This window comes from Dufourea novaeangliae, unplaced genomic scaffold (genome assembly GCF_001272555.1).
Source record: "Dufourea novaeangliae isolate 0120121106 unplaced genomic scaffold, ASM127255v1 scaffold1, whole genome shotgun sequence".
NCBI classification, from domain to species: domain Eukaryota; kingdom Metazoa; phylum Arthropoda; class Insecta; order Hymenoptera; family Halictidae; genus Dufourea; species Dufourea novaeangliae.
In genome coordinates this window covers 1,345,092-1,368,345 of record NW_015373885.1, presented here as the reverse complement: position 1 = coordinate 1,368,345, position 23,254 = coordinate 1,345,092, and the positions used below count along the sequence as shown (strand labels likewise).

Here is a 23,254-nt window from a genome sequence, read left to right as displayed (position 1 = left end):
TCTCATGTTACTAAATATACTCTCCTTATTTAAGAAACTCTAATTATTGATTGATACCGAGAAAACGGACATACGCTCGGTTACATTTAAATGTAGGTACTTCTCATTTAGTCCTACATAAATGCTAGGTTTACAAAACAATACTTACCATTTTTATGAGTTGCATGTTGCTGAAGGGTTACAAATTTACTGTGCATTGCATTCGATGTCTCCGTTTACGTATACATGCATAAATATGTATGCACGCGTATACATTATCCTTTACTTATTTATAAAAACAAAACCTCAGTTTGTTTTCATAAACTTTTGATACAAGATTCCCTTTACAGTCGCAATTTCTTGTACTTTATTTGTATGCCCCATTATTTTCTTTACCGCTCCGTATACTATTAATATACAATTTATTGCATTCCAAATGCATAGTTTATTTTTTACAAACAGGAAATAGCTTAAAACACATTTGAAAATCAAGTCTATGGGACGATAAATTTAATTAATTCCAATCAATGTTGCCACTAGAAATCGGAAAGTCGAAAATTGTGCATACTTTCCCAAACGAAAAGAAGAACGAAGAAAAAAATTCAAAGGGAGAGCAAAGAAGAGAAAAAGTATGACCATCGCTACTCATTTTTTCACACTGTAAAACTGCTATAAACACGAAAAAAACATCTGACGATCACATGATGATCTATAAAATTCGTCTCCTTGAAGGGTCTCATTTTACCACCACGCGGTGGAATGTATCATTCGACGAGATGAAATATGGAATCCGCTCGAAAAGCAGTAAATAAATAAAATTACAATAATTTATATATACATATATACATATATACATACGATTAAAATGAACAAAAAAAGAAATATTGTTGGAAAAATGTTGATAAGTGAATCACAAGTAACAAAGAATTATCACTGTAAATATTTAATAAATAAATATTATAAGTGAAAATTGGACAAATCGCGAAAATGAAGAGCAATGCCAGCGCAATCACGCTGTCGCGAAATTATTCGCACGTGCATGCAATGTTAACGTGCCGATAAACTTACGTATGGACACGCACGTATATTAACTGTTTACACATATACCTGCGTGTACTTACGTCTACATTTAATATACATATACATAATATAAATAAAATATCACTAGAAAAAACTCCAGAACACAATACACAGATACACACGTACACTTATATGATAAATCATATCTATACAAAAAAAAATAAAACAGAACTCCATGTCAAAACTGTTGTTGATTATTTTCTTGAATATAAGCCTGTCTAGATGCATCGATCGCAACGCCGAAGATGAGATATTCACTGAATTAAGTAATCCGCATATTTTTTTGTAACACTGTTCGTATATTGTCTTCATAACCGTAAAAAAAGTATATCTTATGTCTTATACTTATAACAATGAACGAAATATACGCATACGATTTCGAACGAAGCTGATTAAAGGAAAGAGAATAACATTAATATCTGATGCACTTGAAATTTAAATATTGTAGATAATGTATACTTGACAGGATGTAATGATCTGCAACATTATTTGTTAAGATGCAATAATTATAATCGTATTGTATAACATAAATACGCATTCTTAAAACGCTAAATATGCGTAATATCCTATATTGTATATTTATTACAATGTAGTTATTTTATATGTATGTAATATAACTGAAATTATTTATAACAAACTAATAAGGCTTCTGATATACATCCACCAAAACATTAGTAAACTTTTTTAACATTTTCTTAAATGACCGTTAATAGTTTATTTTATTGATAATTAATAAACGCAAATATTTCTGTTCAGTCTTCATACATAATCGCATAGTTGACAACGATAAAATAATTGTTGTATTGACGTAACAACATTCTCTATTGTGCCTATTTTTTGTTAAATATGTTCTTTATTTTCAGTTTGTTCATACATTTATATTGTTTCTAATGTTTATAATTTTCTATATCACGCAAATAAATATTTTCTTTCCAACTTTTTTTAATTTGATACTGTTAGCACAAATTTAGAACAATCAACTATTGTAGGTCGGACGACCTTCTGAAATGAGCAGAAGTTGTAAACGGACCTTCGTCAGCAAATCCAGCAATTTCTTGAGGAATAATTGCGTATTCTTCTACGCTTGTGCATGGTCTGCACATACATTCCAGAGGCGCTTTGGTAATTACCTGTGAATTGATTTGTTTGATTTAATTAATTGATTTTTTTTTTCTAAACAGATCAGTTGCAATTTGTACTTTCTGATTACTCAGTATAAAAAACAGAAATTTGGTAAAATAATAAGTTGAAAATTTCTTATTTTTATATACACGTATTAATTATGTTATATTAATTTATGAATATCATTTGCAGAAAATTCGTTTCTGAAGAATTTATTCATTGTCACAAAATTTCGAAATAATAAATCTACCAAGCAAGTAAAATCTATGTTAACAGCACACCTAAGAGACTACATATAGTGTTATAACAAATACAAAAAGTACAGTGATAAGGAATTACATTAAAATTCTTATTAAAATCAAAAATACCATTTTAACTCGAATACTACCCGAACAATGTATATTTAATATGTGCATATACAATAAACCTTTTCTTACATCCGCCAATACAGAAACATTAGAAAAAACTATAGAACGTTGGACGTGATTTTTAGTTGTAAAATACCCTGAAAATATTGCGTATTTACATACTGCGTAAGTTATGATTTCTATACAGTCATCGTAAAATATACTTTTCAGATAAGTATACTTGATTTCGTCAGCATATTTCTTTTGAAGTTTTTTTGTGATGACTATTATGTCATCCGTGTACAATTATTCGATTCAAATCGCGCGCGATATTCTTTTTCTACGCGCTTCCTACTGGTCGATCAGACAAAAACAATATGGCTGTGGTAAACTCGTGGTGTCAAAAGCTTTGCTCCTGATTTTAATGTGAAAGTGATTACCCGGTCGATGCGTTATTAAAATTTCACATTCGTTCTAAATTTTCGAGACTTTGCGATTCATTGGAGGCAATCTAACCTTTCGGAATTTTTTCTCGCCCGGTTTGGCCCTTGGACAAAACAAGGATACACTGGCCTCCCTTTCGCCGCTTTCTTGACAACACATGCAGCTCCTCTCCATTTGCCAAATTTTTGATCCAGACACCTGTAAAAACAGGTACAATCAAATCAATGTTTGTATATTATAGTCTTAAGTTTTATTTACAATCCACTAAGTACAGTTAAGTGAAAACTGTGATATTATCTAACAACCATCAATGTAAAACGAATTCTTAACTTGTAATAATAATAAATAACAATAATTATTTGATATACTTTATGTAAATCTAATCATTACAAACTACATTTATGTATTGATCTCTATTCTCTTGTATTCAAAGTACAGAATACACAGTATGTCCAGTCCAAATATATACGTGCTATTATTTCTGTAGCATTGGAGAGTATAAAAAAAATTGATTTCAATAGAATTTGTTTCATTTTATGTGAGAAATTCAATGCAATAATAAATATTTTTTTATAAAATCCTTATATACAGGCATTTCAGTATCAATTTTACTTTTTAAAATGTAACCACATATTTTTTATTTTCTTCATTTCATTGTTTATTTGAAAATTTTTTTAGAAAAATAAAGGAAACAGCTACTTTTAATCTTGTTAAATACTGTTATGGTTAGTGATGACAGAAGTTACATGTAATTAACATTTTTAACTGAACAAAGATTTGAGGCTTTCATGGCTTGGCATCATACAGTTCTCACTGTTGAGGCTTTCGGGTGGAAGCCATGTCCTTGTGGAATTGTTTTCCTAACATTTCACAAGCATTGCAGTTAGTTTCATCAGGGGGTCGAAAGACACACTGATAGTGATGATTTTTTACTGAAGTTGTAGAAACAATGGAATTAATGTGTATTGATGTTTTTATTTATTATTTATTTATTTTTCATAATGTATTGCACATATGTTCTTGAATTCATTTTGAAACGTGTAATAATATAGATGAAATAAAAAAAATTTCATAAAGTATGCATTTTTATCAGCTTTATGAATACTATTGAACAATTTCTTTCAAAGACATACAATTTTATTGGGAGTTATATTTACATTGCAAATTTCATGTTAATTATCCCACTTTACCTGTAGGTAACTGCTACAGCGTCCTCTACATGCATAACTGGGAATTGGTTTTGGTACACATCCTGGGTATTGCAAAAAGTGAATAACTGGAGTCGCCTGGCATTCATCGACGCCTACAATTGCCCTTGTGCTTCCAGACAGAAGGCATATTAAAAGACCAACAGCCACTGCACAGTAAGTAACAGAAATATACATAAATTGTCTGTATCTGCACGTGGTTTATTTTCTTGATTCTCATTTTCCTTTTACACTCACAAAAATACATCAGGGGAGCCTTACCCAAGTACCAACTTTCAATTGGTAATTTAAAATGTGTTATCACTAAACCTTATGACTCAAATCTCTGATTAGATTTTATATATTTATAGTGTGCAATAATTGTCTCAAATTCAATTTAGAGATAACTATAATAAAATTTGATAAAGTTCTTATTGTGTTTTGAAGCTGATACAATTCTTAATAGAATAAACGAATTTCTGTTTCATTAGAGTTTCTGTAAATGAATATAACAAAATTGGAGCTTCCCGCCACACATTTATATGAGTGTATAAAAGAGAAGTCTGAATCAAATGATCTATGTATGCATATAACATTGTAGTGCCATAAAGTCTCTACATATATAACTGAAATTTAAATACGATTCTGTCTTATTTCTAAAAATCTTGGTGATATGACTTTTCATATACCAATGTGATACAGGAACATAGTTTTAACACGATACATTTCCTTCCGGATCTAGTACTTCACTGTGCTTATAGATTTCACATTGTACCCTTTTATACCCTGTAGGTGGCCATGTTTTCTCCCTTCCCTTCCGATGCCTATGTTAATAGCAGTAGGGAAGGAATTGAGTACATAAAAGAATGTGAGAACTATTTCTAAAAGTATCTGTAACATATATGTATATAAAAAAACTACATTAGTGCAGAATACATATTATTGTTTCTATAGTCTTGTTACAACTATGAGTTGTAATTTTTGAGTTCTGGTAATCATAGTGATAAAAATTTAATAATGAAAATTTACTGTAACAATTTGTGTATATTTGAATATCAATAACAAGTTGGAACAATTTGTAGAAACTGTAAAAAGTAATCAACTGATTTAAACTTATTGAATAAGTTTCTAATTATCTTTACGTTTAAAAGGAAAATACTTAAAATACCTTTTTGGAAAAAATTATTTGTAATTAATGGGAGTATCATTATGGTTATTGTTACAATTTTTTTTTAATTTTAACAGTTTGTAGAAGTAATGTTTTGCATTAAAATTAGAGGAAAGGTACTTAAATAAATAAGACTCCAAAAAATAAAAAGGAACCTCATACTATATACATAGTATGTTACCAATTACATTAAATAATAAATTCACAGTTTCTGTTTTCAAATTTTTCTATTTGTCAGAGAAGTATACTACATCAGTTGTTCATTTATGATTACTTCATTACTGAAGAAAGAATTAAACGAGTTTTATGTTGAGTGTATAGCATATTATTTATTAGTGAACATTTTTAAATAAATGATTTTTAATATTTTAATAACTAACATAATAAGGTACATAGTTCCTTTGTAACTTAATTTATTAGCGCATATTATTTTCGTAATATTGAATGTTAAAATCAGTAATATAAGTAACAAATTAACACCAAAGTACATCATTTTAATGTCAAGAGTTTGAGTATATTTTAATTACAGAATTTGTTTACATTTTTGGTACATTTAAATAATTTATGCATTTTACATCTATGTTTTTTATAGTCTTGCTATGTTTCAACAAGTAAAACAGAAAGAATTTAATATGAAGATAGTAATTAATTAGTTTTAATATATAATTTCTTTAATTCTAACTTAAAGTTTTGCAGCATTTGATGAAGTTACAAAGTTTTCAACGAATATCATTCTTTAGTGTAGCCTATGCATTTAAAGGAGAAGGAAAATAATTGAGTAGAGGTCCATTTCATATTTTGCATTTTATTTTAAGTATGATTATCATATAATTTGGTGATATAATTCACAATACCATTTATTTAAATTATTTACGCTATATTTATCGAGATATATCGCCGCATTTAGTACATTTACACTCTGCCGGTTCTCGTATTTTAATTTCCATTATTTTGTCTTCCTCATTCAGTAATTTTATGCCATCTGCGTCATAACAGTGGTGTAAGATAATAAGTCTCTCCTTTAAGTAACTTTCTCGACAGCAGTAACATTCCTATTAAGAAAGAGAATAAGATTATTTCATTTGTATTCTTAAAACTCCAGTTGTTTTTTCACAACTATATTACCACTTACTCACCTTTGAAAATCCAGTTGTACTCGCAACACTTGGTTGCACTTGTGAACTGCAAAACCCTTCGCATTTTGTGACAGGTATATCTCCACTACATGTTCTTTTTAAACGTCCTATTTCATCGTATTCGTCTGGAAAAATGGAAATATTTAATTCGCGTGTTTAAGTATAAATACTCCAATAGATCGATGGAGAAGAGACCTTTTGTAATATGTACTTCTGACTGTAATGTTTCACAACTCTCATCATCTATTATTTGAGACATTGTACTACTAATAAAAATGAATATACTTGATAACAAAACTGTTGACAGTATAAACATTTTAATTCTTTTGTTTAAGTAATGTTTACTTCCTTTGATTGACCTCTTTCCAATACAGTACAGGTGTGGTCAAAGATTTTCACACAAATGAAAGCAGAGAAAATCAAACAGATGCTTTTATAGGTAGCTTTCCCTCCAACATACAATAACTAGGGGTGCTGAACTCCTGCTAGGATATAATAGCATAGCAGAATCAGGATAACTTTCCCCTGCTCTTACACTATACACAGTTGGGATTTTTTCCAGCTTGAGGACATTACTTTTTCAGTATTTTGCATTATGACTCTAATGGGTTTTTTATGTCTCAGTGCACAGTGGGTGATTGTATCAAAGAAACATGACTAATGTTACTTAGGTCCTTAGCCTCTCATGCCCTGTATGCTTTCTTACAGGGTGGTAATAGTAAGTGATGTAAGTAAAAACATATGTTAGTGAAATTTTTCAGTGTATTTCTTTATTACATGTACTTCCTTATTTAAACACATTACCGTTTGTATTTAGTGATCATTTCTTGTATTTCCAGGACAATTGTTCCTTAAGTCATCATCATTATTAAAAGCTTCTCCACACCATATACAATAAAAATGCTTTTCTCTTAAATATTTAGTAAGGATTTCCAATCTCTCATTAATTGGTGGAGCTTCTTCTTCTTCTTCTTCTTCTTCTTCTTCTTCATCTTCTGTGTCACTACTGCTTTCAGTTTTTTGAGGTAACCAGAACCATCCATTCACAGGTTCTTTTATGTTCAATTGTGTATCTAATTGCTCACAGACTTTTTGACTCTTATAAAGATCAGCTTTCATTAACTGTTCAGCTTTTCTCTGAGAAATTCTGCTACGAAAGTCTTTCATACATTTATTGTCCAGTTTCCCATTATCCAAACTACTTTTACTTTGTGTTTGTTTTCTCTTAATGCCTTTGCCTAAACCATGTCGGTCTAATTTCACTTCAACACCAAGGGGCTCAATCATTCCTGATTCTGTTTTACCTATCCCTTGACCTGGCTTATATCCCATTTTCATGAGTAATTCAAAGCCTAAAATCATAAGAAGTTATAAAATCATGCATGTAAAAAATATGTATGTGTACATATAAGAGTATATTTTATACATTTTTGTTTTTAACAGAAACATACCTTTGTTGGTACTTTTAATAGCAGAAGATAAACCAGCTTCTCTCTTCTCTTGTTCCATATATTTCACAGAATTTTTTTCTTGCATCTTTGCTTCAATTTCAGTTTTTCTTTTCATCATTTCAAATTTTCTTTTATCTGCGTGTCGATATAAGAGACCCGATGATCCAGATTTTTCTGAATTTTCCAAAAATTTGTCTGACATATAATCATCATCCGACATTTTTGCTTGATTTTTTCTCACTATTGATCGAATGTACGTTGTTACAATGGCATAAAAGCTACAGTTTAATAATAATTACTTGATATTACGTATATAAATTGTATACACATCAAAATGTTCATTACATTTCTTTAATGTGCATTTCAGTACTAACAAGAAACAACATAATTTTAAAACGAAACAATAGCAAACACTAGGATGTATTGAACTATACGAAAATTGTATTTATTATTTTTTAACAGTAGCTTGTATACGCTATATTTCAAACGATAAAATTCACGGTGCTGTATCCTTTTAGGTTATATTCTACGTTATGCTGTTAGAAATCCTTCGAAAAACATTGACCTTCGTATGTTTTCACACATAAACGCTCCTACAATGGCGAAGGCATTCATTAACTCCATTTTAAAGTATCGATTTCGGTAAACATTTTTACCGCGGTTGACTTTGATGATTGCTTATTTTAGTACTGGACCATATTAATAATCATATATTTGCATAATTATAGGAAAATAAGTTCAGAGTTCTAAATCGTAAAAGCAACTGCATTCAAGATTTACTAACTATACATTTTCACGTAAGAAAATGAATAAATAAGTGGTTAAAAAGTCTGACGTACTTGATTAATTTCAAGTTGCAAATAAAATATTGAATAAAGTCTGTTTTAAAGTTACATATAACAGTATTTAAAAAAAAACAATTTTTATTGTACCTATAAAGTATTTAAATCCTCCTAAAATAAATGTCTTAATTCTATTTATACATCGTAGTTTTTTTTTTTATTAAGAGTCATTTTTTAGTTAATTGTGTGTTGATAATTTTCAAACTATAATGAATGTATCTCGTGCAAAGCTCTTTTATGTTATATCCTTAGGGTAGGGTAACTTTTCAGACAGCTTTTTTTATATCAACATTATTATACGCCTTTGCAAATTATCTGAGCTCAGTCATGCGTTAAACAATGTCCATTACTGTCTATAACTAAATAAAATTTTTTTATATCATATCCGTCGAATGTCTTGAACAACATGTAAGGATGTAAGGTAAAAAGTTGAAACATTTTCACATTTTCTATTTTTTTGTTTATAATATAATTATAAAACGAAAACAAAATTATTAATATTTTGTAGCATATTCTTTAGAATTAGAATATTTGGATTCAAATTAGAGTATTTGAATTTTTTCGTTATTGACGAATAATAATTTTGGTTTATTTGTAGTTTTTATTAAAATATTACTGATATAAAAATTTCTTCAAGTAACGTCCAATTCGGTATTCAAGGAAACCTATTTTGAATTTGTTACTCGGTGTGGTCGTATAGATTATAGATGACTATACTGCCGCTGGTCGATAAACAGCGGAACGCGGAACTGAGGAACGTTGAGTTAAAGGAACGTGGACCACTTGTATCTCGGTACAGTAGGGAAGTCGTTCGAGAACAATATTTTCGGTCTTGATCTGTCCGGTTGATCACAACATTGCTCGATTAGTCGCGTTTGGGTGTTATCGACCACAGCGTCGGGTGTATTATGATTCTCTAATGAATCTCCTCGAATGCAACGTCGAAGACTTTAAAGTGCAAGGAAACTGGTGCGAAGGACGAAAGTGTGAAAGTGTACGCTCACCGCTACTTGCGCAGAGAAACATATCATTTCACGTTCTCGACGCGTACGGAAGATTCATTCTGATTACATTCTGAGGCAAATCCGGACCAACGAATCGCGGAGTTGAACTGAACATTCTTGAGTTGATTAATTGACACACAGTGCAATTACACTATACGTGCGGACAGTTCATGACAAATTGAAAAACGAATACTAGAAGACAACTGGAGTGGCAACGGAATTTTTTTCTCTGTTGTGGAAATATTTAAATTCGTATGTCACGCCTTTCCATGAGGAATTTTACGTTTCGAACGATCCGAACACGATCCTTGCGATTGAGTTTCGCGATCGGGCGTGAACAATAACCGTTCCGTGATAAACCGACACGACATTAAACACGTTCAATGACAGTGAAACGCGTGATTTTTTAGTTTCGCATTCGCTCGCCGGTTTGCTGTATCGATATATGATTATCCTTTGTTTTTTCACCATACATGTGTTGAATTATTCTGAAAGAGACTTGCAATTATTTGCATTTTCCATCGGCTATGGTTGTAGTCAGTGGTGGGTGGGTACAAAATGCCAGTTTTCCTGCCAGTCAATACAATGCAGAAGAACAAAATGACAGCCAAAGGTGTCTTAATCTGCAGGGAAAATTCCCATCCATTTCAAGAACGTACACTGACATTGGAGAAACCTGTGAAAATCGGTCGTTCTGTGGCTAGATCCACAGCTGCAGCAAACAATGCGATCTTTGATTGCAAAGTATTATCTAGAAATCATGCGTTGCTGTGGTATTCCAGTGGAAAGTTTTACTTGCAAGATACACATAGTAGTAATGGTACATTTGTTAATAATCAGAGACTTGGTGCTGCCAATGTAGAATCTCCACCAAAGGAGGTATTTTCAGGTGACATAGTGCAATTTGGCGTTGACGTGATGGAGAGTACAAAAAAGTTTAAGCATGGATGTATAGTTGCAACACTGAAATTGTATCTGCCTGATGGGAAGGAAGCTAATGTTCTTACATCGGTTGCATCACCAATCAATAATGTTTCCCTTGAAGATTTGTATAAGTTGAATCAGGTCATGCAAGAGGCTTCAAAACGCGAGAAGGCACTTAATTCTAAGTTATATTATCTTCAACAGCTTGTGGCTAATACCAGAAAAGCTGCCAATCAGTCTTGGACGGCATTAATAGCAGAGGATCGATTGTTGTCTTGGGTAGAGACTGTTGAAAGCCAATTGAATGTTTACTCTAAAAATTACACAGAAGATAAAATCAGAAATGAGTTGGTAAAGCTTCAGGAGGAAAAGGCACAGTACCAAAATGCAGCAAAGGAAGCATTACAGAAAGTACTACAAGAAAAGCTGGAAATTTCTCAAAGGTTATTACAGTTAGAAGGACGTCTAAGTGAAACAGAAGAGGAATGTCAGAGTCTTCATAATATAGGAAAGTATACTGAATCAGAGTTTCATGTACTGAGTAGTAAATATTCAGAGGTACAAAAGAAACTTCAGGAAACCACAAATAAACTGACTGAGACTGAGGAACAGATGAAAGACATGATACAAAATGTAGAACAAGAGAAACAAGAACTTCTGAGAAGAATTGAAGATCAATCCAGAATTGAAAAGAATCTACAAGCAAGGTTACGTGATTCCAGATTAGATTCTGTCAATAGTCATAAGCAGATCACTGCCCTCAGAAATTACATGCAGATTTTGCAAGATAAGAATTCAAAAATGGTAACCAGCGATAACATGGAATCCAAGGATGAAGAGAATCCTATTGAAGCCATTAATATTATCCTTAATAAACTGAATTCTATACACGCTGATAACATGGAGATCGACGTGGAAACTAATTTTTGTCCTTTAAAGGACGAACAGGACAATCAAATTAACTTGCGAGATATTGATTCAAATCAGTTAAAAAATTCTGACACTACTTTTTCGAAGGAACAATTAGAAGATTCATTGACTAACAATGATAATGTAACAGAGTATATTTTACCACCGCCGTCTCGAAGAACTTTAGTCAATGGAAATGTAAATATAGACAATTCTGATATCAATTCGGAATCTGATACCAATTCGGATGCAACAGATGATACATGTAGTATTACCAGCGACGATACAAGCGAGAAATCTGTTATAGAAGTTAAAAGAGAGGAGCCTGCTTATGAAGTAGTTGAGGAAATTGTAGTACCTTACAAAATGGAAGTTCGATTCGCGTGCGAAGAAAATGGCAAGGAATCGGAAGTTCCTTGTCAGCTTCAGATCATGCTGAAAGAAAAAGTAAGCGAAGAAAGGGAAGCTACTGTTGAAAGTACAAATAACTTTAAATCTTTAAATGAGTCAATTTCCGTGGAAACCAATCAACAGAAGAAAAAGGATGAAGGAGACAAGGATAGTACCGAATTAGATGAGGAATGTGAAGGGGAACATTTAGAAAGCGATTATGTGAAAACATTGAAACCTGTGTCTAAACATGATGCACAACAAAATTTATATACAAGGGAGTATCTACTACAAACATTAATAGGATCTCTAGATTCTTTAAAACTTGAAGACAATTTAGAGTCACAACAAGCAGTCAAAAAGGAGTTAGAAAATCTCAAGGATTGGTTGATTAATGAACCACCTGAAGAAATTGTTGAGAAATTAAAAGAACTATACTACCGTGCCAAGAATGAATCTCAAAGAATTCAAGAGCTCCACGAAGAGTTAGTCATTTTAAAGGAGAAGTACAATGCTTTTGTCGAAGAGAAGGCAGAGCTCTTAAAGAAGTATACAACTCTCAGAGCGCAATGCGGTGATTTATTAAATGCAACCTATTCTGTACCAATACATTATGTAGCACCCATTGCGATAATGTTAGTATGGATGCTACTACAGAAAATATTCTAATATTTCTTTCCGGTGTATGTATATATAACTTTTAACATTAATATTGTATTTCCTTTTTTTATCTGTAGTACTACGACAAAAGTATAAAACCCTAAAACATAGTTCGTTAAAAGATTTCAAGTAAGCGATACAAATGAACCTGGTGGTGTGTAGTTTCAGCAAAGATTCGAACATTTTTATATGAACAAAGTATATTAAGAATTGTATATATTTTTCCCAGTACAGTTGTTGAAACACCAATCACAGAAATCATTCTCTAATGAATGACAAAGGTGAAGCAGAGAGATACGCCATGTTACCACCTTAAACTAGGAACCAAAATCAAATCACAGCAGAACTTTGAAACAATAAATATGTACATAGAACAAAGGTTTAGGATAAGAACAAAAAAAAATGTATTAGCAGAAGTATAGACAATACCACATAAAATGTTCAACATGCTGCCAATCTCAATATCATATCGTCTTAAAATATGGTATAATCTGTATTTACAACATTGCACAATTTGTGTCATTATACTTTGCAATTATTTCCAACACTGCACGTCCAACGACTCGAATGTTTGTTATATAAATTACAAATAATATTTATATGCAATGCTCCATTTTTATAAAAGGAAAAATCTCTTGATGTATTGCAATATCTTGATAAAGTCGTTTTAATATTTTTCTTATTGTTAACAAACTATGAATTTAAAAAAAAAAGAAATACTCGATATTTATTTCGTAGATTCCGATGTCCTTGAGTAGAACATAAATCTGTGTAATTCGATTTCTTTAAATAATTGTTTGTTGTCAGTAATAATTTCTCAAAGAAATAATATTGTAAGATTAAAGAAGTCGAATTATTGTGCTCTCCAATTGGTGATCGTCTTACGCGTGATTCAATTGTAAATTTATTGATTGAATTAAGCAATCTATTTAATTGTTGGCATTAATCGATTTTAAATCGCAGCTGTTTTTTTCTTTATATTATTGTTTTGTGTATATACATATATATATATATATATTTATATAAGAATAATTTGTTAATACAAAATTCGGCGTTCTACGTACATTATTATTAATTATTTGTCGAAGTCTCGTTTTGTTATGCATTCGATGCTCCGATGAATCTTGCCGTTTCTACGTCAACATGTGACTAATTAACAAGAATCATCGATGCACTCTGCAGTGTCTCTTCTCTTTATTGGTAGCATGAAAATAGAAGCATATCCGTAAAAGTCGACCTAATGAATTTTAAGAAACAAAAAAGAAAAGATATTACAGTGGAAAAGTTTCAGGTACGATTTTTGTTGTAATCGACGCGTTAAACGATTCCGCAGAAGTGGCCTAGATACCTGTATGTTTCTAAAAACGAACTCTAGTTATACATTTTCTATCAATTCCTTTTTATACGAACGCGACTCAAATTATCCGTATCTTCTCGATTCTAATTAGTTTAATTACAGTGCCATTGCTCGATCTATTTCTGTCCCGTTCAATGTAATGAATATTGATCCGTACAAGTGAGAACGATAAAGTATATTAAATTTTCCAAAAAAAAAGACATTGGCCTGCCGCTTCTATGGGTATACTTTCTTGGTAGATGGAAGTTATATTACGATCGTAAAGGTTCACATAAACAACATAATACTGTACATAACAATTGTTAATATAATCTTCCTACCCATGTAATAGTCATTATATAAAAAAAAATAAAAATTAACTTAACGGAAACACTTTTTAACATATTTCTTTGAATACCCACACTTAACACTTCTGCACCCGAAGGTCGACCTAATATAGGCTTTTCGATGCTGATTAACAAACGGCCTATTAATTATTCTTTAAATAAGAATTGAAAAGAAATTGCTTGAAATTACATTACGTTATTCGGGTTGCTCTCTGTTTATATAAAATTATAACGAAATGGCTGGGAAGAAATTTATTAATAGATATCTGGCTATTGATCGTGGTTCGAAAAAGCTTATTAAACAATATTTTCTCGCGGCATTTATATCGTTAAGTATAATTGTTCAAAAATCAGCAACTATCTTTTAATGATCAACGTTGTTGAATCTTCTTTTTCTAAAGCACAAGGTCCATAAAACATTCAGAAGAATGTTTAGCACAGAAGCGCAGCAAAAAAATTCCCGAATATCCTCACGCTTTCCATTCGATCCCGCGCGAAATGGTTTCAGTCCTGTATCCTTGAAATTGGCAATGATTCATTTTTTGTTGTTGTTGTTTTCTTTATAATTGCAGCACGCACGTGTAACGTGCACGTGATCACGATCGATTAAACATTGTTCGTGAGGGTATGACGGCGATGTATCATTGATGAAGAAGCTCAAAGAAAAGTCTGATAGTGCGAGAGGCGTGCAACCGAGCAAAACGACAGCAGGTGCGCTAAACGCGGGCGGCGATCCGTCGCCGACCCGCGTGTGCCGTGACTTTCTGCGGAACGTGTGCCACAGGGGGAAACGCTGCAAATACCTGCACGAACGTTCGGAGGACGATCCCGTAGAGGAGTACACGTTCTGCCATGACTTCCAGAACGGGATGTGCAATTGGCCCGGATGCAAGTTCCTCCATTGCACGGAAAGCGAAGAGAAACGTTTCCGCGCGACCGGCGAACTGCCCGCCCATATATTGACCAGGCTAAAGAACAACAATGAGAAGCCCGAGTACCCGGTGTGCAAGGATTTCATCAAGGGCAGCTGCCAGAGGGCCAATTGCAAGTTCCGACACTGGAAGAACGAGGAACCGCAGCACACTTTGATCACGGTCTCTCATCACAATGTGCCCAAGCCACAGCACAACTTCAATGGCGCGACCAATGAAGAGAATCGCAGATACGAAGAGGACAGAAAGTGAGTACACGCTGACAGATTGGACTGCATTAAATTTCCCGTTTGTTTTTAAAGGGAACAACATTATTTGCTTGTCCGTCGAATAATGAAAGCAACAGAAACAATGAGCAATTCTGCTGTACTTAATATCTTATCAACGAATCACCCTGCATGCCGTCAAATTGGATACTGTCTTCTTTTAGGGATGAAGAAAATCTTTGTCAAATTAATATCATACCCAAAATATCCCGTTTTAGACAATTCCTATTACTATGCTTTTTGTGTAGAATCTTTCAACACTTTGTAATACTACTTACACAGTGTTCCATGATTTTTACTTGCTATTAAACATTACATTATTATGGAGATTAGAATATTTATCGTTTTGTTAATATTTTCTTCAAATATTGTCAACCCTTCTATTCTATTTCTTTAATATTTATGTGAAGTATATTTAATTTATAATGTATCTCTAAATAATTTTTATACTGATTATATTGTCTTATTGGATTGAATGCTTTTTGTCGGAGGTAGTGTCAGATTAAGAGAAAAACTTGTTAGCTGAGTAAGTAGCAGATGAATATGTGCATATAAATAGACATCCTATTACATAACACAGCATACTCCTTCATCATTATGAATGGGAAGATGCACACAGTATTTATCGTAATGATTTTTATAATTGTTTAAACACCGCGGATAATTTGAAAACAAATTTTGATTGCCAAATAAAGTTTATTATGGAATTCTTAAGTGGTAATGAGAAAGTGTTGAATGTTTTTTATTCAACCTTCATGCTCACTTTAAGGTGTACTTAAGATAGAAGCAATATTTTCAATTACAGAATCTTATGACAAATATAGAGACGAATACAATGAGCTATAATAATAAGACCTTGAAATATTGAAACATCGAACATATCAGTATAAAGTATATTGATCAAATGTAAACTATAGTATAAACATTTATGCTTTCGTGGAACAATTCACAGAAATTGAATTTAGTATATTGAATATTACAAAATCGGCAAATGTACTGTATGGAATATTAGTAGGTATACTTTCAGTATAAATATTGAAATTCTAAACAATCTCGAAGTCATTCAATTTGTCTTCACGTGATTACACAAAATGAATTGTTGTAAATAGTTGTGTTGATAAAGTATTGAATATTTTTTCAACGATAGATTCTGTGTGTCAAAATAACGGAAAAAATTCACGATTAACTTTTTATTTAATTAAACGCACAATAATAGGACTGGCTGTAGAGGAGCAATCGCGGTTGTAAAGGAGCGTTTCGGAGTTTCTGTCTACTTATGAAACTTACGTCATCAGATATGTGGTGTTCTGGCGCGTATTCTTGATTGAATGACAGTCAAAGCGTTTATATTCTAGAGCACATTCCCCGCCAAAACATGAGCATCCACTCATTAAGTAATTCTTGTGCAAGTTACAGAAATATACGGGGTGTTCTATTTTAATCTTTTATAACATTGTTGCAGGTGTGGTTACTTCTGAGATTTGAAGATCACGATGACTTTTTTAAATGCAGTATAGTACTATTTTCGTTTTACAGATCTCAAATGTTATTTTATCACAAATCTCAGGAGTAGTTACAATTAGACTAAAGTTATATCAATCAAAAGATTAAAATTAGATGATCTGTTTCACCCAGTACGTCTGCACTAGTGCATCCTGGCAGAGATTTTTTTTTTATACTACTGCATGAATGCTTTCTTACGGACATTTGTAAAGTGTTGAGTATTTCCATTCTCTACTTTTGAGTTTTGACCGCGTGCTTGCATATTTTCCACAGCTTTCATTGGCCAATCGAAGATCAACATAGTTTAGTAACAAACAATGGCTACACTGCATCCACACATCCTTCTGACTACATAGGACCCCCTGAACCAAAGAGACGAATAGTTTCTGGTGAAACTGTTGTTCATTTTGAAGCGTCACCATTAATAGGTCAACATACAGCGCAACAAGTTACTCCAGGATATTATTATCCGGTGATACCGCGCAATGAAGCTAGGGCAATTGTTTTGGAAGATGAAAACGCGTTATTACGAAAGAAGATAGAAGAGTTAAAAAAACAAGTTTGTTTAATTGAATTAATATTTCACATTATAGATATTTTATCATATGTATCGCCCAAAACTTAAATATTTGTATGTTGTATTCATCTAGGTTAGCGATCTAACAGCAACTAATGAGTTTCTTCTGGATCAAAATGCCCAATTAAGAATGTCTGGAAAACGGACTGCAAATGTAACAGCGGTTACTGTTCCAGCTGTTACCATTACAAATACTGTTCCACCATCACAAGCTCCAACGCCTCAACAAATGGTCAACGCAGCAGTGGCAGCTGGGACGCTGCGTACGGTTACCGCGAGCGTTGCGACTGTTCCTGTAAGTATAGCTACTGTTGCACCTGTTTCTATTGCAGCAGTGTCAATGGCACCGGTATCCATACCGCCACCCATCGTTATCGGTTCAGGTCCACAGGCAACTAACCAACAGCAACCTAATACGCAACAACCTGCCAGTTTACCTCTATCGATATCTGGTGCGACTGCACCGCTTGTTTCTTACCCTATCATGACTCAAGAACTTAGGCCTGTGCTGCAGTAAATCGTAGACGAGAAAGGAACATCAAATATTACCTCACTTACGTAGACGAGTTAAGGATGCTGTCTTCTGCATTGTCTTTCAAAATGATAACGTAATTCGATTATTTCTTTCGAGTGTAAGCGGTAGACGCATAACGTCGATCAAACATATATTCTTTAGTGAGTTACAGCGTTGAAATTGTCACAGTAATTAACGAACTGTACATCCATAGGCCTTGCGTAGAAATTCGTAGAAATTTATCGTACAGAACAAACGTAACGATCATGACTGTTTTTAGCAGTATGGTTTTAACACAATTGCTCTCATTTGGGGCCCTTTGAGTCTCGTAGTTCTGTTCTTTTCCGTGATTTACCTTGTAAATGGTAAACGTTGCCTATATTAAAATACGCAACACAATAAATGTCCAAAGTGTGTATAGATTTAGACTAATAAGAATACAAATCTAAAAACATGAAAATGGTTAAAAACGATATTCTCCTATTCTTTTTTTAATATCCTAGTATCAACGGAGATACAAATAATTTTGGAAGTAATTTTTTGTATTACAAAAAGATAATCACATGTGAATGAAAAAGAAAATTGTAAATTAAAAGAACATAGATGAGAAGGTACTCATTTAGGCTAATGCATTAACATAAGTACAAAATAGGATGAAGTATGTAAATGAAATATATTATAAAAGTTCGAAGGTTAAGCTTTACCGCTGCTTCGAAAATGGTAGTGAACCTTACGACTGTTCTGTACGCAAGTGCTGTAAATAGTATTCTGTTGCTTCCGTGTTCTCTCAGAAAATTTGTATACTTCCATTTCTAATCAATAAGTTAATTATTCTTATAAGATAGTCATATTTTAATAAATTAAGTACTTATTTTGGTCTTTTATGTTGTTACCATTTATTTGAGTAAAATGGTTTTGGATTCAGATGGTGGGAAGTAAGGTTAAAGTCAGGTTAAAATGAATTTAAACCTGACCCACACGATGTACGAATCAGGTACACATACTTGTAATGTGCGTCCTGTAAACCAAATAAACATACTGCTATTTTCAAGTCATGTTATCAGTCATGGGTTGATAGAAGTGTGTATATATTTTGCGTAGTTAGTATAAGAAATTGAGCAATAAGTACTCATGTATTTTATATATGCATACAAATGTATGATCATTTATGTATAACCTTATGTTATCAAGTATTTCATTAAAATGATAAAAGTCCTTCTTACCTTAAATGCTTATTGAAAAGTGGTCATATCCTTTTTAATTTAATTTGTAGGTATTTATTGTAATGATATTTTATTTTTTAAATCGTTTAACTTCATTTATAAAAATTAACAGAAGGTATATTTAGTGTATAATCTTTTGTTTCCATTATGTTTACTCCTCTAGTAATTTTTAAGGATCTTTACATACAAAACGATGTTTCTAACAAGTGGTAGTGTTAAATGATTTCAAATGATTGTAATCGTACATGTATATGTATACATGTACATATATGATATTCTAAACAATCTAAACCATTCTGCTCTTCATTTTACTATGTATGGTAATACAATTATCTGTCGTAATAAGTACTTTAATCGTCTGCATATTTATGTACTACATACAACAAAACTTGTTTTTGTAAAAATTCTGTATGACACATCTATTATAACCAATAGCATTCTATTAATACAAATATATAAAACAGTAGTTAATTACAGTTTTGTATTTATATCATTTTTTTTCCATTTAAAAAGGAAACTAAAATAAGATATCCGTATTACCACAGAATAATAAATCACTTAAAAAATTCAAGAATAAACGTAATAAGGGCATTCTAGAAGAAAATACAGTAAAACCTGTTTTTATGCGGTAGATAGGGACCGCATAAAAGAAACCGCACAAAAAAATATTCGGAAATTTCATAAATACTACATATAATAAACAACTTTGTACGACATACTACAGAAATTTTTTTTTATGCGGCGGAGAGGGACCGCATAAAAAAAGTCGCACTTAGAAAATACGTCAATTATTTACGAAATACATGAGAAAGTGCTTCCAAACAAAATAAATAATTAAATTACACATTATAAAAACATTTAATTTTTCATTGTAGACATGGAGAAGTTTTCAAAATGCACATTACATAATTCACTGCTAGTCGTCGTAATCCTTAACGCGCATCTTCTTGTGATGAATTGGTTCACCATCTGCTAGTCTATTTAATATTAGATTTTTTGTTTCTAATGGAATTGTCTTTCTTTTCACTTTTTTTTGGCTACAATTATTCATTTTAAGGGAGTACATATGTTTAAAAATAAAATGAAAATCATAAAAACTATATACAAATAAAAACAAAAGTAATTAATTTATTTACCTTTAATCTCACTATAAAATGAATCCTTAATCACGTGAGTCGTGGATAAAACTCGGAATACGAAGCGTATGCTGCTAGCGCGTCGAGCGAAAATAATTGAATGTACATTGTCGGGAAACTGTTTAAACCAAATGAACAGAGCGTCTTGAAGTGCATATTTATATGTACACTGATAGAAAACATTACAGTAATGCCAACGCCGTTGAAATTCATATACCGCATAAAAAAAAATCGCACAAAAATCGCATAAAAAAGGACCGCACAAAAACAGGTTTTACTGTACTAGATTTGACATTTTATGTATACTATATTAATGTAACTCGTTAATTTATGCATATAGTTCAATTTGTAAATTTTGGTAAATGCAATACATCATACCCCAAGATAAATTAATATTTACTTTGTATAAATGTTTGTATTTATGCTGCAGTTGGTAAAGAACGAAAATTCCTGTTTCTTAACCAGTACACACCTCCTAATAAAACAGTACAACAAAATCCAACTAAAAAACGCAATTTCCAATGATAATTGGAAGACCTTAAGACATTAATGACTTTAATAGTTTGTTCTCTAGTATCACGTTCGCTACCAGAATTTTCAATAACAAAATTTGCCATTTCTGCTTTCTTTTCTAAGGACATTTGGGCAGCAATTCTCAGTTTTGCTTTGGCTTCAGTGAAACCTGTTCTTTCTATAAGTCGTTGTAATTGCAAATCTTCCTCACTAGAATCAAGCAGAACAGATTGTTTAAGAAATTTTTCAGATTCAGAATTTGGTATTAGTTTACAATTCGGTCGGTATCTCCGATTTTCTTCAAACTTTAATATGTTGAAAGGGGGTCTCTAAAAATACAGATTAAGTGAAAGAACATAAGTTGTAAACAGTAAAAATGAGGTTTAATGTTTATTTTCAAAGCATTATACTAATCAGAGTTGGTTAGAGCTAGTCTAATAACAAAAAAATACTTTTCGAACCATTAATAATAATTAATTATAATTGTTTGCGACATTTTTTAAAATGATATTTTGCCTGTTTAGAGAACCCCTGTCAACATATTAAAGTTTGAAGAAAATTGGAGATACAAACTAAGTTGTAAACTATTACCCAGAATTTTATTAAGAATCTTTACCAAGTTACAACAATTATTTTATGCAAATAATTCAACATGTGTCCTGTTTCAAATAGTAATGGCAAATCCATGAGTATAAATCGATGACCTTGTAAAACATATTTAAACGTTTGCCAATATAGTTCTTTATATATATCTGGGTGCGTTATAGCATTTAACTTTTTTCTCTTTTCTACATCATTAAATATTAAATCACCAAGCTTAGCCCTATCAAGTTCCTCTGTCTCTAAGAATACTTCTGTACCAAATTCTTTTTGTATTTTGTGCCATGCTGGTTTCCCTGGTTCTACAACTGCAACATAAAAATTTACAGAGTAATTAAGTAGAAATTGTATTTATATTTCTATTTACAAAAAAAATAATATTAAGAATTGACTCTCTAAATAAATTAGCTGAAAAATTCTGAAATCATTGTATGATACACCAACTTCATCAAATGTAGAAATGCTATGTTGTGATGACAAGTAAAGAATAAATTTTTTATTTTATTTCTAACCTTTTCGTGCAATTTGATCAGCATCTATGACAGGTATGCCGTATTCACGAAAAATAGAGGCAACACTACTTTTTCCAGTAGCTATTCCACCTGTCAAACCCACAATAAACATCTTTCAATATCTATTCGTAAATCTTTAAAACAACTCCTTCGAATTAGGTAGACATTGTAACTACTATTAGCATTATAAAATTCAGTGCTATTTATGATTAGTCGTGATACGATTGTTACCACCAAAATTTTTTTATGCACAATTTTGGCGACATATTAGATACATCAGCCAATGACAGGTAGATCACTATGCTAAAGTGTGAAATTTTCGCAGCTTCTTAGTGATTGGCTAAATGTTATTACTGAATGCCACACAAAATTTAAAAAACTATTTTCAAATAAAATTTTGATTGACTTTGTTACAATTAGGCTGTGATTTTATACATGTATAATACAACGGCTGGTCAAAACACTTGTTTACCTCACTTCGGCACTTAACGACTATTTATATATATATAAGTCTAAATATGTATAAAAGCATGCAAGAGTTTTCTGGGTGGTGATTTGCAACAATAGTTTGTTAGTAATGTCAGAAATTTAGATATTATCTTGAGTTCTATCCGTTTCTACAAACTATACCCTATGAGCAAACTAACATCAGATGCACGGCATCTGGTGTCATAGTCGGTCAGGCATGACCTCAGAATCGTATGTATCTGTCGCTGCTTCATACATGTATATGCCGTCAGAGTCACGGCATGAGACCAGTAAATCTGCTGTAGAACGTAACGTCAGATTCGCGGCAGAAACACAGTAACTCTGCTGTAGATCGTAACAACAGATTCACAGCATAAACACAGTAATTCTGCTGTAGAACGTAACAGCAGATTTACTGCCGTGAACAGAGCAGTCTGCAATAGAAGCTATCATAAACCCAGCAGGCCGTGTGCATAATGTCACCACAGATTGCTACAGATTAATAGAGTAGTCTTACGGTATAATCTAGCGGGTTTTAGCAATTAAATATTTTTTAAATTTCTCGAAAATATTTACTTACCATATGAATTCAATGATGTTTACAATTTTTACAAAATAATACCACCGACTAGGTATAGTCGGTGATAATACATATGTAGGCTATATATATTATTTATACGACGA

The 23,254-nt window shown here is 32.0% G+C and overlaps 5 protein-coding genes across 6 annotated transcripts; 2 read left to right on the top strand and 3 right to left on the bottom strand.

Annotated features, from left to right (window-relative positions):
- Nucleotides 1-2,039: 2,039 nt before the first annotated feature.
- Nucleotides 2,040-6,779, bottom strand: LOC107193296 (partner of bursicon-like). Its single transcript, XM_015582704.1, has 6 exons — nt 6,659-6,779; nt 6,464-6,588; nt 6,226-6,379; nt 4,163-4,275; nt 3,045-3,170; nt 2,040-2,189 (listed from the first exon to the last, which is right to left on the bottom strand). The coding sequence occupies exons 1-6, from the start codon at nt 6,777-6,779 to the stop codon at nt 2,040-2,042; spliced, it is 789 nt and encodes a 262-aa protein (XP_015438190.1).
- On the top strand, nt 4,256-18,426 carry LOC107193951 (zinc finger CCCH domain-containing protein 10-like). Of its 2 annotated transcripts, XM_015583501.1 has the most exons (5): nt 4,256-4,336; nt 14,899-15,506; nt 17,301-17,586; nt 17,678-17,899; nt 17,988-18,426. In XM_015583501.1, exons 2-5 carry the CDS (start codon nt 14,974-14,976, stop codon nt 18,090-18,092), a joined length of 1,146 nt encoding a protein of 381 aa, XP_015438987.1. In that variant the 5' UTR covers nt 4,256-4,336; nt 14,899-14,973; the 3' UTR covers nt 18,093-18,426. The 2 variants fall into 2 exon arrangements, with proteins under 2 accessions (XP_015438987.1, XP_015438980.1); XM_015583494.1 differs by having other exon boundaries at nt 17,678-18,426.
- On the bottom strand, nt 7,131-8,134 carry LOC107193968 (G patch domain-containing protein 11). Its single transcript, XM_015583512.1, has 2 exons — nt 7,915-8,134; nt 7,131-7,815 (listed from the first exon to the last, which is right to left on the bottom strand). Exons 1-2 carry the CDS (start codon nt 8,132-8,134, stop codon nt 7,277-7,279), a joined length of 759 nt encoding a protein of 252 aa, XP_015438998.1. The 3' UTR covers nt 7,131-7,276.
- LOC107193940 (sarcolemmal membrane-associated protein) lies at nt 9,547-12,661 on the top strand. The gene has a single exon (XM_015583483.1). The coding sequence runs from the start codon at nt 10,319-10,321 to the stop codon at nt 12,650-12,652; it is 2,334 nt and encodes a 777-aa protein (XP_015438969.1). The 5' UTR covers nt 9,547-10,318; the 3' UTR covers nt 12,653-12,661.
- A 2,376-nt stretch (nt 18,427-20,802) lies between the features above and the next one.
- Nucleotides 20,803-22,291, bottom strand: LOC107193753 (dephospho-CoA kinase). The gene is made up of 3 exons (XM_015583260.1): nt 22,103-22,291; nt 21,607-21,898; nt 20,803-21,200 (listed from the first exon to the last, which is right to left on the bottom strand). The coding sequence occupies exons 1-3, from the start codon at nt 22,212-22,214 to the stop codon at nt 20,897-20,899; spliced, it is 708 nt and encodes a 235-aa protein (XP_015438746.1). The 5' UTR covers nt 22,215-22,291; the 3' UTR covers nt 20,803-20,896.
- Nucleotides 22,292-23,254: the final 963 nt, after the last annotated feature.